Genomic DNA, 15,197 nt, shown 5'->3' with positions numbered 1-15,197 from the left:
TTTATGCAGCTGTCCAGCTCTTCCATTCCCTTCTCTCACCTCAGGCAGGCTAAGCAATTCTATTCCAACAAAGACACAGTTAGGTCAAAAAAACTAATCACTTTTCCCCTTAATTATCAAGTATTGTGCCAGCTGGTCAAAGTTGAAACCAAGCACTTGAATCATAGATATTTTAAATAGTGCAACAGTCTTCAACTTCTGTGGCACACGCAACAGATTTGGTCTTCTTCATGAAATAGTCAAAAGCATCTAGTGGAATTTTGCACCTAAGCTGCAGCTACACAGCAAACTAATTGGGAAATAAGAGCATTCCCAAGAAGCTTGGCAGAGTGTAGGTTCCATGAAATTTCAGGCCAGCCAAATAAATGCTACTTATAGTGTTGAGTGCTGAGATAATTGCTTGTAAACTTTAGCAATGTGTTGCAGAATGGGCAACCTGGTCTTTTTTTTAAATCAAGATTTAAGAAGTGTTATCCGAGGCTGAACACTAAAGACAAAAGCCAGCTACTGTAGATATACTTGTCAGTATTAACTGGTAATAAACATTTATTCCATTTTTATTTATTTGTATAGGGAATCAATTACTTTGTGTGTTATTCTTTAAAAAGAAAGCACATTGAAAAAATATACAATGTGCAACTTGCAACCACAAGATGTCATAATGTTTCATGTTTTGATTCATGACTTCTAAGAGATAAAAGTTTACACCCAATGCATCAGTTGCCTGAACACAGGACACAGAATAGAAAATATAAGAGACCACAGCAGCATGCTACAGAGTGATATAATAAATTAATATCCACAACCTTCGACACAGTGTGTTACCACAACAAGGAGAAACTGAACAGAAGCCAAGAACTTTCCGACAGAGGAGGCGGCAAGGGCACCCTGGGTATTATGTAGAAACAGATAATGTGACCACTACTGGTGAGATCAAGAGTGGTAATGGGAGAAAAATACCTTATAAGCAGGGTTCTTTGGCTTGAAAGTCTACCAGTTAAATCAAGGTAATGGATCTGTTCACAACTTGGTTCTTTGTCAAAGGACATTTAAAACAACACGCCACAGGATAAACTAGGAGCATTCAATATATGGTAAAACATAAAATCCCCTTTCAAAACTTAAATCAGATTTTAAGGAACTTCTCTTTACTCTTTTCTCATTGCACGTTTCATTACACTTTTATTTGGTTTCCCTCAATTTAAGTTACGATGAGTTAAGAATTGTATGTATAGATAAGCTAGGCAGCAAGCCCACAACAGCTGAGCTTCAGATCCATGTTAGGAATCCTACACACTGACTCAGTGAATGAATGAGCGGACAGTGAGAGCTGATGAATTGCACCAATGATCCATAAAGGCAGCTTGCAGCATGGTGCAACACACGCCGTCAAAATAAATTGCTGTCCAGTATTATAAACAGAGCATTATGGAGACAGCTCTGACAATTTAATTTAAGATTTGGGCCAATAACCCAGTATGCAGTTTTTCTTTCCTAGTACAGAGGACACAAACAGTGTTTTTTAAGGGGTTTGCAACTTGCACAATCTTTGCAAATGGAAGTACTTGGGACAACAGACTGACCAGTACTCATCAAGGCTCCTGAGAAAGTAGGGATATAAATAAGTAACTGTTGAGTTTGGTGCCTTTCAGTAAAATGCTTGCTCACTGCTTTTTAATAGGCATAATTTTGTACAGTTTCAGAATAAACTTAAATTTCTGGAAGCCGCATTATATTAAACCTGTGCTGTTGAACACAGTAAAGCCGGTGACATTGTTGTGTATTATCTCTCTCTCTAGCTCTACACATCTTGTTCCAATTAAAACCAGAGATTGACAGACTGCAAAATATGCTGCTCAATGAAGTTCACTGGGAGCAAATAAAAATACAACAGTTTTCTATTTAAAGAACAGAAATAGACTTACAAGCAAGGTCAATTATTTTGTAATAGAGATTTCTCATTCAATTCACATTCATGTTAAAGTTTCAAATTGAACCCAAGTTGTTTTGGTTTGGTACCACTCTTATATCCACCCTCGATACCTTCTCACACTCCTGTAAACCACATACCTGTTACAATATTTTATTTTCCAAACCAATTGGAGAATTAGTTTGAACTAGTTGTTATTTTCCAAATCCACACAAATCTTGGTTTGAATTTCCATCTTTGAATCTCTTTAATTGAGCTTCTGTTTCTGCCACAGCAATAAAATGACATACCCAAAGTCATTAATGACATCCTCTGTGCCTATGATCTTGCCTTGTTCTCTTTGGTCTCACTGTAGCAGTTGACATGGTTAACTGTACTTTTCCCTTCCAATATCTTTCTTCCATTGTTAGCTCATAATGATTGCATTACTTGGTTGAAATTTTAGCAATTTGATCATAGCCAACACATCTTCAAGCCTCAAATTGTTAACTTTGGAATTCCTCGAAATCTTTTCTCAGCCTCTTTCTACATGTTACTAAATATGGAGTATGCTTCCAAATATATGCTGATGACTTGGCTGCTCTGCTGCCTCTGCATTGTTAAGACTTGTTGTCAATAAGCTGCCAGTTCCTTCAATTAAACTTTGGAAGACTAAAGCCCCTATCTTTGCGTTGTAATATTGCCATAATCAATTATGTAACACCAGCAGTGTTTTGTAGTCTGCCTCTGAAAGTTATTCCATTGACTTCAATGAACCTCCAGGAAATGTCTTCACACCAAATATTCCATGAGTATTTCCTCTGCCTGAACCAAAGTTTGCAATTGAGACATTTCATTCAAACTTCCAATCCTACATACTCGCCATCACAAAGATTGGAAACCTGCAGTTCCATTACACTGCCAAAGCCCGTCCACTCCCAAAACCTTTAGTCATCTCTGCTGTTTCAATCCTCTGTAATCAATTCATCCCATGTGCTATTAAACATTGCTCATCTTTCACCCATCCTTTTGCAGTCTTGGTTCCATGGTTTTAAACTAATCCCCCCATTCTCCTCAACCCCTTTTTCCAAAAGCTAGTGCAATAGTGCCATAGAAAGTATGCTATCCAGATGCATCACGGCTTGGTTTGGCAACTGCTCTGCCCAAGACCGCAAGAAACTGCAGAGAGTTGCGGACACAGTTCAGCACATCAAGGAAACCAGCCTCCTCTACATGGGCTCTGTCTACACTTCACTGTCTTGGTAAAGCAGCCAACATAATCAAAGACTCCATCCACCCTGGACATTCTCTCTTCTCCACCTTCCCATCAAGCAGAAGATACAAAAGCCTGAAAGCACATACCACCAGGCTTAAGGACAGCTTCTACCCCACTGTTAGAAGACTATTGAATGGCCCCCTAGTATGATAAGATGGACTCTTGAACCTCTCAATCTACCTCGCTATGGCCTTGCACCTTATTGTCTGCCTGCACTGCACTTTCTCGGGAACTGTAACACTTTATTCTGCATTCTGATATTGTTTTCCCTTGTACTACCTCAATGCATTGATGAAATCTCATGAAATGACCCGTATGCATGGCATGCAAAACAAAGTTTTTCATTGTACCCCCATACATGTGACAATAATAAAGCAATTTACCAATCTCTTTAAAGTACTGACAACCCTCTTCCCTTCTTGGCTCCTATTGTTAATGGCACTCTCTTTTATGTATAGCCCCCTCTTCTTCAACTGTACTCTTATCAATTTTTCCAAAAAGTAATAAACACTTCACTCCTCTTATCTAGTGAGCAACCACCCCATCTCCAACCTCCTATCCTTTACCAAAGCGCAAGAACATGCAGTTGCCCCTCACATCTCTGCCGAACTTTGCTGCAACTTCATGCCTGAATCCTTCCAAAATTGGTTTTGTCTGGCCACAGTACTACAACATTTCTAATCAAAAAATCACTCATGACATCCTACGCGACTGTGATGCTCTACTGCTTGTCCTTCTCAACCTGTCTGAAGCCTTTGACAACTTTAACCATACCACCCATTTCTAATGCCTCTCCACTTAGTAGGGTGAGATAGCACATGTTTGAGTCCTTTCTTATCCACTCATTTATAGCCGGAGAACTAAGGAAAGGTCATCACCCTGAAATGTTAACTTTATCTTTCTCTACATATGTTGCCCAACCTGCTGAGTACTACAAGTATTTTATGTTTTTATTTCAACTCCCTAGACATTCTCTTTGGCAACGGTTGAAACTGAACCAAACAGATTGCAATCTTGGTGACTTCAAGATAAATCTCCTGTCACATACCCACTCTGTCAAAAAGCATCTACTTTCACTGCAATAAAGTAGCCCAATGTTGCTCTTGCCTCAGTTAATTTACTGCTGAAACATTAATCCATGCCTTTGATATTTCTAAAGCTGATGACTTCAATGCACTTGGCCAAACACCCTTATCAATTCTACACAAATTGGAGGTCATCTAAATCTTTGCTGTCTGTATTCTAACTTGGAACATGTGTGGTTTATCCAACAGCCCTTTGCTTGCTGACCTACATTGACTCCGTTTAGCAGTGCCTCATTTAAATCTCAACATTGCATTCATTTTTTCCAATCCCTCCATACACTTAGCTACCTTACACCAAAGAACCATTTTTATGTGCGCCCACTGCTGTTATGTAAGAAATAACAAGCAAGCTTCTAGAATACTTCAAAGTACATCATGAAATCTTTTACATCTACCCAACAGAATAAATGGATGCCTCAATTTAACATCTCATCTTAAAGACCACCCCTTCAACTCCCTCAGTACTGCACCAAACTATCAGCCTAAATTTGTGTGTTCATGTCTCTAGAGTGGTAGCTTAATGCACATCCAGCAAACTTAGGTGCAGGAGTGTCACCAACTGAGCCAGGGCTGTGAGTGATGAAAAGTTATTGATCTGAAAAGATAACCACTTTCCTTACCATAGATGGTGTTTGACTAATTTGATATGCATAGTTCAAAATCAAAGCAAGACAATTCCTTAATATAGCATCTACTTTAAAAATTAACCAAAACTCAAATTCAGCACAACAAACCAGACTAACTTGAGATCGCTTTCATAACTGTGAGGCAACCTCTAAAGACCTGAAATGATTCATTAATATACAAGAGCATATTATTTTAGTTGTGATAAAGCTGTTCCTGGGTGTGTAATATACTTGGTGGGTTTCAACAGACAAAGGCAGTTGATCAGAGTTGTGTTTGAACTGTTCAACATGGTTTTCAAACTAAATTTTACACTGTGCAATCCAAAAATCTCCTGTTTTAATCATCGGAAGTAGATGGGTCAGTGAGTATGGCATTATAATGCTAAAGTAGCTGGAGGAAAAGCACCCCACAACTTCCCACACCAATAATGTAGCATTGAAAACTAAATAAAGCTCTGAGTAACTTCGGAAAATATTGTCTTTGTTCCCTTTTGACATGACTCACCTGATTTGGTGAGATACAAGGGTATTCACATATTCTGCTTCAGAGGGAGTGAGAAAAAGAAGACTGTTTCCACAGGATCCAATCCGGGCCGTCCGACCCACTCGGTGAACATATTCAGCAGGTGAGGTTGGAGCATTATACTGTAACAGTCAAGAAGAAAAATAAAACTGATTTTTTAAAAAAAATAAGTGTTCCATTCACTTCAATGAGGTCACTTAATAAGGTTAGATTTTCCTTTGTGCTTTGAAACATGAGTTATATATGTAACACATATAGTTCGGTACAACATAGTGGGTCCAAGGGCCTGTACTGTTCGGGAAAATTTTCTTTAGTCTTCTTCAATAATTGCTTCCTGCCATTCCTGGCAGAAAATTGGCACTGGTGTATCAATGGGGCTAGGTGATTTAAAAAGATATGGTCCCCTTCTGCCACAGATGGGAATCTAAATGAAAGCAACAGGTTCCCACTGGCAGTGGTTTTTGAAAATGCGGATATTTCCAAAGGAAATGGTAAAATTAGGTGACAATCACAACAATGCTTCTTAAGCAACAACGCTCCTTAAGCAACAGCCTGTTTGAACAATTCCTATGCTCATTATGCATGGATAGTACAGTAAAGCTTCATTAATCTGGCAAGTTTGGAATTTTGGTAATGTCGGATTGGCAGATTTTCTAGGCCTCTGGAAATTACTTCAAAATTACTTTAATTACTTCAAAACACTTCCAATTTTTTTTTAAAAGATGATACAGTAGGATAATAAATTTTCCAGCGAAGTTTAAAGGGAGCATGGAAACAGAAGCAGGTGAGTTTGAAGGCAGCTTGGCAAATGGGGCCCCCGGTATGTAGAAGGGAGCATGAGAACCCTGAACCCTGATGTGTTGAAAGGGAGCATGGAAACCAGAGACCTGGTGAGTATAAGGAGAGTGTAGGAACAAGGGATCCATGTGATGAGAAGATTGCAAGAACCCCTGTCCCTGTTGTGTTGAAGGGATTGTGGGAATCCAGGGCCCTGGTGCATTGAGGTAAGCAAGGGAACCCGGCAGGGGGGTGGGGTGGTTGAGGGGAACCTGGGTCTCAAATGCATCGAGGCAAGCGTGTGCATCAGCATCCATTGAAGCTGTTGCTGAACCATCAGGATTTCCAAGTAATTGGATAGTGGGTTATTGGAATTTTGCTATAATTCTTCTGTGTGCAATAACTCTAGAATTGAAAGGAGCTTGTTTTGCTCCTTGTACATTTGGAAAAAAAACTTGGAGAAATACAAAACATTTGATAAAAACATTATTAACATCATAAGCACCCAAAGCCAATTCTGCCATTCAATTAGGTCATGGTCATTCTGTGCTTCTTTGATCCGCATCCATCAATAGGCTGAAGTAAACAAAATCCTCAGGCAAGGAGTCTTGAAAAATTCAAATGACTTGGCAAATCCCCAGTTAAAATAAAGAGCCATAAAGGTTAGTGTATCACCGAAAACAAAGGATGAATCACATAGCTTAAAAGCAATTCCACACAGAAAGCAGTAGAGACAGTCTGGAAAGTGTTGAAACTCGGAGATCTGCACAGAAAAAAGCTTATTTACTTATCATACTTTCTATTGGATGCACACTGTTACATAAATATATCATACAGCCAAGGAGGCCATCCAACCCATTGTACCAGGGCTGGTCATTTGAATGGCACAACAGACAGTTCTACTGTCTCACACCTTCCAGTTCTATCCTGACCTCCAGAGCTGCCTGGAATTTGCACGTTCTCCCTGTGACCATGTGGGTTGTCCTCGGGTGCTCTGGTTTCCTCCCATATCCCAAAGATGTGCTGGTCAGTAGGGTAATTGGCTACTGTAAACTATGAGTTGATGGGCATGAGAATTAGAATAGGTTGCAAGGGGAATGGGATTGCTCTGAGAGCTGGCATGGCCCTATGGGTTGAGTGGTCTCCTTCAATGACATAAGGGAATATAGAAGAGTCACCCAATTCGCCCCGTTCTCCATCTTAGTTTATCTAGTTATCCTAATAGGGTGAAAAATAACACCCACCTGAGAGCAACTATTATTCCTCAGTAAAGCAGATGCTGTAATCTATCATATCTTAAGATGCTGTGGAGCCAGGAAATAATAATACTTTAACTGTTGATGAAGGGGCAATGGTGGCAAGAATTGATGAAAGGTAGGTATAGGTGGAGAGAGGACTCCTTGTTTGACATGAAGCCCTAGGTGGATGCAGTATTCATTCAAGCTTGGAAAAGCAGCACTTTATCTTTGTCATTTATTCTTATGTAGACATCGATGGTTTAAATTATGAAGCTTGGAGGTCACTACAACCAACTTGAGAAGCTCCTCGCTCCTATTTCGGCTTCTGTGCAAATAACTGATCGAACAGGAGCTCAAGAACATCAGTAATAAATGGACTACTGCTAATCTTATTAACATGAGCATCAATATAATGTGAAAATCATCTGTCCACAAATGCATGGGAGAATATACATGACTTAGATGCACCTTCAGCTTGTCTAGCCTGTTCTTGCAATGTGAAAAGAATGCATTACTTTTCCATTCCATTTCATTCACATAAATCCCACTTAAGTTACTTGTAAAATACTGTGGTCACCAATTTCAATTGAAAAGAGGAATATATAGATGACCTTCATTATTAAAACACACAGAGGTGAAAACACAATTAAATGGAAGTAATATTGTTCTTAATGACAAAGTACAGTGAAATCCTGTTACTGAACCCAAGAGCACGGGAATAATGAGCAAGTAAGACTGGTGCAAGTGCAACACAGTTTTGAGGGCTCAGTGGTCAAGAAAGATTGGAAATATTTCAAAATGGGTTTAAAATACATCCCTCACAAGGTTTGCAAGACTGCTAATAAGACATAAAATTAAAAAAAGTGATCGTCATAGAAAAAAAAATGCACAAACATATCAAGGTTGCAGGATTACCATTTATCTCCATGGAAACAAGAGACAGCGATGTCACAGTTAAACTGTGGCTGAAGCCAGTTTAACAGACCCAAAATAGCCCACGCATCTTACACCTCGGACAGGTTTTGACATCCCGGCCAAGCTGTCAAGCTGTTGTAGTTATAACTGCTTATTTGTGAAGGCAAATAATTACTCCCTGAAGGTCACCTTCAACGGACAGTGCTCCAAAGCCTATGGAAAGTTCCTATACTTCCACCCACGAGGCCACATGGTACTCTGTAAGGGGTATTCTAGCCCGTGCCCTGGACTGCAGTTACAGTCCAATTATAGTGTTCAGTTCTTCAAAAATATTTCACCAGCATCTACACACAATATGATGCAGACTCATTTACATGGCAGGGAGCAGGAAGGCACCAGGTTTCTTGGGAGATACAGTTCTGGAGTTCATTACCACTCCCACTATGACATCGTGCTGTAGGATGCTCACCATCCAGCTCATTGGGAAGATACAAATATTATAGTTAACAACTAATATTTATAGGTTACACTTGTAGGCAAATATAACTATCACTTTGATTAAAAGGAATATTAAATAAATTAAATCAACTCCAAACTCAATTTCTTTTTCGTTGCATTTAAAACTCAGCCAACCCTTACAAATCTAAATACTCTGCAGGGAAGTACAACAATTCTTCACCCTTACTGTATTAGGAAGCACAGAAGCTTGCAACACAGGAGGAGGCCATTCAATCCTTTGTGTCAATGACAGCTTTACATTAGAACAATCAAAAATCAATTCCACTGACCTGCATCTCTCCCATATCTATGTACTTGCTTTGCTCTCAAAGGACCCAGTGGTTTCTACCTCAACTGTTATATGTGGCAAATCATTTCATATTCCATCAACTATAAGTACAAAGTAATTTCTTCTAACCCATTTCATCATTTTCAGGTTAAATATCCTCTTTTCCTTTATCGTGACCTCTTCACTCTTAAATCCTATTCTCCAACTTAAGCCTGCACAGTGGTGCAGTTAGTAGAGTCACTGCCTCACAGTGCCAGAGACCCCATTTCAATCCTGACCTCAGGCGCTGTCAGTATGGAGCTTGCAGGTTCTCCTTGTGACTGTGTGGGTCTCCTTTGGTTCCCAGGTTTCCTCCCACATTCCAAAACCATGCAGGGTTGGTGGTTAATTGGCCACTGTAAGTTGCCCCTAGAGTGGATGTGAGTGATGGAATCGGGGTGGGTTGAAGAGTAAAAAGTGTAAAATGGATGGTTGATGGCCAGCGCAGACTCGGTGATTGAAAGGCCTGTTTCCGTGCTGCATCTCTCCATGACTCTAACCTGAAAATATTAAACCATGTGGTGTCACATCTCTGAATCTTCAATGTCTCTCTGCTCATTCATATCCCACTGTTTAGATTATAATCTGGTAATATCAGGGAAGGTTTTGCCATCTATTTTGTACTTCTTCACATTAAATTTTATCTGCCACCTGTCAGCCCATCATATGAACTTCAATGTTTTCTTCAAGTCTTTTACAATCATCTTCACTGTTTACATAACCAGCAACTTTTGTGCCAGACAATTTTGATATGGTGCTTCTTGTACAAAGAACAAAAGTGGATTCAAATACTCTAACAAACCTTGTATAAAACATTTTATCTTAGACCTTCTGAAAATCCATATACATTCAAAGCATTTCCTTTAACTTTCAGTGTAGCAGTTAGCATAAGCTATTACAGCACCAGCAACCCAGGTTGAATTCCGGCTGCAGTCTGTAAGAAGTTTGTACTTTCTCCCCGTGTCTGCGTGGGTTTCCTCCGGGTGCTCTGGTTTCCTACCACATTCCAAAGACATACGGGTTAGGAAGTTGTGGGCATGCTATGTTGGTGCCAGAAGCGTGGCGACACTTGTGGGCTGCCCCAGAACATTCTATGCAAAAGATGCATTTCACTGTGTGTTTCGATGTACATGATTAATAAAGATATCTTATCTTATCATCCATTACTTCTTCAATAAAACAATAATCTAGCCAAACAATATTTGCCTTTAACAAATGTGCAAATATTCATGATTAAGCTGTGAGTGTTAGATTACATGGGCATTCTGTTCTGGTCAGATAAGATTTTTACAATCTTGAAAGTAGTCAATCACGGCATCCAATTTGCTCCAACCCCTGATCTCTGACAACACTTCTGCAATCTCCAACTACTCCCTCATGATGCAACCTCTGACCCTCTCCCTAGCACCTCTCTATTACTGCCCTGCACTGTCAGGCAGGAGGCTTGCAGCAAAGGTCTGGTTTCCTCTGCCATTCCCTGCCTGTAATTGAGAAACAAAAATGGTCACTTGAACTACTTGAATCACTGGGGCCTCCATGAAACATCCAAAAAAATTTGCTGGTGACAGTACTCCGACTGTCACGCACTCGAGAGCCAACATCAACTATAAACCGATTATAAAGTTTGACTTGTTCTATAAAGATATAATTTAGCCCAGCTGACACAGACTGAAGTAATTTTAAACTATTTCTATTAAAAAATCTGTGAATCAGAAGTGGAATGGTAAAGCAAAAAGGCCCATGCTTCCCACTTCAAGCCCACCCAACCATGAGTCAATTCTTCAAATTTTGTAGGTTTCTTATCTTATACTTATGATGACACAGGAGGCTGTTCAGCCCATCAGTTCCATGTCAGTTCCCAGACAGAAATCCTATTAGTCCTATTCCCACTCTCCTTATTTTCCTGTACATATTCTTAACCACTCCTCTTTGACTCCTACACTAAGGAGCAATTTGGAGTAGCCAGTTAACCTACCAACTATACTTTGGGATATGGGAGGAAAGCAGAGCACCTGGAGAAAACCCTTGTGGTTACCGAGATAACATGCAAACTCTGCACAGGCTGCACCTAAGGTCAGGATTGAACCCGGATCCCTGAAACTGAGGCAGCATCGTGCCACGATCATTATTTGGAATTTTAATTATTTAGAATTAATAACTGGAACAAATAAATGTTCTTAGTAAAATGCCACGGAAAACAAAAGAACGACTAATATATAAATTGATAGAGCAGATCAAGGACCATTTGCAACATGCACAATACTTACAAATCATTTTATCTAGGAAGGCTGATTGCCACTGAAGAACTGATGCTTACCTGAACAATCCACGTGACTTCTGGCAGGTCCAGCCCACGTGCTGCTACGTCCTTTCGGAGGAAAAAGAGACAGAATAGAAGATTACATGGTGCTGAGGCAAGACCCCAGCATGCCACTTGGTGGACTACATGATGCCTGAAAGTACAGATGGACCGCAGGGCAATCGGTGCCAGCTTGTCAGTTGGATTCAAATGACTCATTTATTTGGTGCAGAAGCTTGCAAAGCGAGCAAGCTAATGGAGAGGGGGAAACCTAACGATTCACTAGGAGGGGCCACCATTTTGCCACTGTCATCCCACCATCCTGCCAAAAGTCATTATTGCCTTTTGCAGAAAGCCAGCAGCAGGGTAGTGGCCCCTGTTGTCTAGGCGGCAGATTGTACCCTGCTATCAGTGAAGGAGTAAGAGGGAGTTAAAGCTGTCAGAAGTGCCTACAACTGTTTGAAACCAGAGGAAACTGGCATCTTAGGTTAGCTCTTCAGCACAAGGTGCACACAATTCATATGAATGACCTTTCCTAAACCTGTACCATTACCAAAAAGAACAAGGTCCAAATGAACAATTACAGAGGCAATAATATATGTAATTAAAAATGTGTGTAACACTTTAATGCAAGCAGGCTTGACTGAGGCAATTCGACAAAGCATTTCTAGGAATAAATCCAAAATGAACTGAAGCTTTTTAACCTCAAGCTGGGAATTATTTTTTCATCAAAATGTACAAAAATAGGGAATCTGCAGAGGTTTAAACAAACAATTAGTGCATCATTAAAGGTTATTTGTAAATGTACAGCAGCAAATTGAAGTTTAACTATTGCAAGGTCCATTAAATATGAATATTGCAGGTCAAATATGCAAACTATATGAAGAGCTGCATAAAATAAAAAGAATTAAAACCATGAAAGGGAAAGTTCTTAAATGTCCCTTTGCTTAATGAAACAACAATTTGGTTATTTGCGGACTCAGCCATAATCTTCATTATCCCAACAATTTTGCTTGAAACAAGTCACTAGGACTGCACAGGACAAATGGAAGTGGATACAGTTCAAGAGATAATGAACTTTATTGGTTTAAGGTCACTAACTGGGCTATTGGTAGTGGGTGGGGACACAGGCTGGTGAAAGAAAGAAATGGAAAGGTAGGATATCTACATTCATGACATTTTCCCCACCAAGAAAGAGCATGTAATAAGACCTTGTATTGTTAGAGATGGGCTCCAAACTAATAGCAAACAATTAACTTAAATAAGCATTTAGTTCAATATACATGTTGATGAACTATACTGCTTATGCACCTCCCCTGGCACTATCAGCAATGGCCCAACTGCAACCTACCAAGCTAAGGCATAGACAATTAGATATATCTATTTGAGACGTTATCATTATTCATTCACAGGATTTAAGTGTTGTTGGTAAGGCAACCATTTTATCATCCATTCCTTTGAGAAGATAGTGATAAGCTGCTTTCTTGAAGGTGCTTATTAGGGAATTCCAGGATTTTGGATCAAAAACGATGAAAGAAGAGTGAATTATCTCCAAATCAGTAGGATTTATGACTTGCAAAGAAACTTGGAGATAGTCTTCCCATATATCGGCTCCCCTTGAGCTTCTAGGCCATAGATATCACAAGTTTGGAAGGTGCTGTCAAAGAAGACTTGGCACATTGTTACGGTGTAAACTGTAGAAGCCGTATGGTGTCACCGTGATGCATTAGCAGCAATGGAAGTGAATGTTTAAACATCGAACGGGGTGTTTATCATTTGTGCTGTTTTGTCCTGGATGGTTTTGAGCATTTTGTGGATGTTTGGTGCTCTACTGAAGTGGGCAAGTGAACAGTATTGTCTCATTTTTTGACTTTTGCCTTGTAAATGATGGAAAAGCTCTGAGAAATTAAGACAAACTCTGACCTGTTCTTGTATCTACAGTATTTATGTGACGGGCTCAGATAAGTTCCTGGTCAATGGCAACCATTGGAATATTAATAGTGGAGATTCAATGATGGTAATCTTATTGAAAATGAATGGGAGGTGGTTAGTCTGTCTCATGTAGGAAAGTCAGCACCTAGCAATTGTGCAGTAATTGGCCTCTTGTCAGATCGAGCCCAAAGATTGTGCTGTTCTTATTGCACGTGGGAACAGATTGCTTCATTTTCTGAGGAGTTGTGAATTGAACTGAACACTGTACAATCGTCAGGGAATATCCACACCTGACCTTACAATGAAAGAAAGGCCATTGACACAGCTGAAGATAGCTGTGCTTGGGACATTGCCTCGAAGAACTCCAGCAGTGAAATCCTGGGGATGAGATGACTGGTCTCCAACAACCACAACCATCTTCCTATGTTTGGTATGACTTCAGCCAGTGGAGAGTTTTAACCCTGTCTTGCATCAAAAATTCAACCAGAGCTCTGTAATACTCAGTCAAAATGGTGCCCTTGCCTGCAAGGGCAGTTACTCTCACCTTCCCTTGGCCACAAGCCCAGTCTGGCAGTTACATCCTTCAGGATGCAGTCTGCTTGGTCAGTAGCGGTGCTACCGAGTCACTCTTGCTGTTTTTGTGAGAAAAATCTCTTGAGTCCACAAAGTGAACAGTGTGCGTGTTGTGCTGTTACAGGAGAAAATCAGTGTGTCAATAGGTTTCTCACCATACAACTGTTATAGTGTCAGAATGAGAGTGGACTGAAGAAATTGGCTCAGGTGGTGAACTAAATGGTTATTTTAGAAATGGATCTTCAGTAATTTAAAATTTTTGTGCATTAACTGATTGCTGTTGGATGGAAAGGGACAGTCTGGCAGGAACCAGCACAGAGTGTTGTCAGAGGTTAATTGATGTGACATGCACCAAGCTGGATTAAGCTCATGCTGAAAGTTTACTTGGGTCATCTGTTCTGGTCACAATGTTATTCAGTGGTTATAATTTAATGGCCCTTGCTGGTGCAATCCAGATCAAACTCACCACATGGGGAATTGCGGACAGGTACTCATATCCGAGCATGCCATGAACACAATTATAATGTATGAGCACAAGTTTAAAATAAAGATCTAATTTAAGGGTTATAACCCAAAACAAATTCCTGTAATAAAAAGATAATGTTGTTAAACTTCAAGCTATAAAACTGACCTAATACACCAAGTATTCTACTTCAGACATTCTCTCATCAATATTATTAAAACATATGGTGAAATGTTAACATATTTGCAACACCCTACAGTGGACATATGAGTGCACATGCACAGACACTTTTTGTAACATGGTTTTATTTTACCTTTCATATTTTATCTGGCTAAGGAAATGTGTAAGTGGCCGGACACCATTTCACATTCAGATATTGTTTGTAATTTTTCTAGTGCCCAGTAAAGGGAAGTCTATGAATAAATGAAACCCTACAGATCAACAACTACACAACAGGAAGTTATTCAAAGTGTGTACATTAATGCAAATTTTAGAATCTCTTGGAAAATAAATTCCCACATTTGAATCGTTACTGTGTATGTTACAGCTGGAATGATAAATATATCATGGCACATTGTGCAGAGGGTTAGCTCTGCCTAGCTTTTGTTTCTAAATTGTACATTTTCCTTTATTTTTGGATAGAACCTGTTTACTCAATACTTGAAAATTATTGCAACACAAAGATATTACCTTGGTTGAAACTTGAAATGTACTACTCAGATTAGGCATGGAAGGAAAAGTAAAACCCTACCCAG

The 15,197-nt window shown here is 39.7% G+C and overlaps 1 protein-coding gene across 1 annotated transcript in view; it reads right to left on the bottom strand.

Annotated features, from left to right (window-relative positions):
• The window catches only part of ddx31 (DEAD (Asp-Glu-Ala-Asp) box polypeptide 31), an 86,049-nt gene that overhangs the window by 40,249 nt on the left and 30,603 nt on the right, over positions 1 to 15,197 (bottom strand). The window contains exons 15-16 of the mRNA XM_052037075.1: positions 11,493 to 11,543; positions 5,402 to 5,541 (exon numbers count right to left, since the gene is read on the bottom strand). Coding sequence (XP_051893035.1) covers positions 5,402 to 5,541; positions 11,493 to 11,543 — 191 coding nt within the window. The remainder of the gene's footprint in view (positions 1 to 5,401; positions 5,542 to 11,492; positions 11,544 to 15,197) is intronic.

Source organism: Pristis pectinata, chromosome 23, assembly GCF_009764475.1.
Source record: "Pristis pectinata isolate sPriPec2 chromosome 23, sPriPec2.1.pri, whole genome shotgun sequence".
Classification (NCBI taxonomy): Eukaryota; Metazoa; Chordata; class Chondrichthyes; order Rhinopristiformes; family Pristidae; genus Pristis; species Pristis pectinata.
Note: the sequence above shows the minus strand (reverse complement) of the source record. Positions and strands in the feature narration are given on the sequence as shown.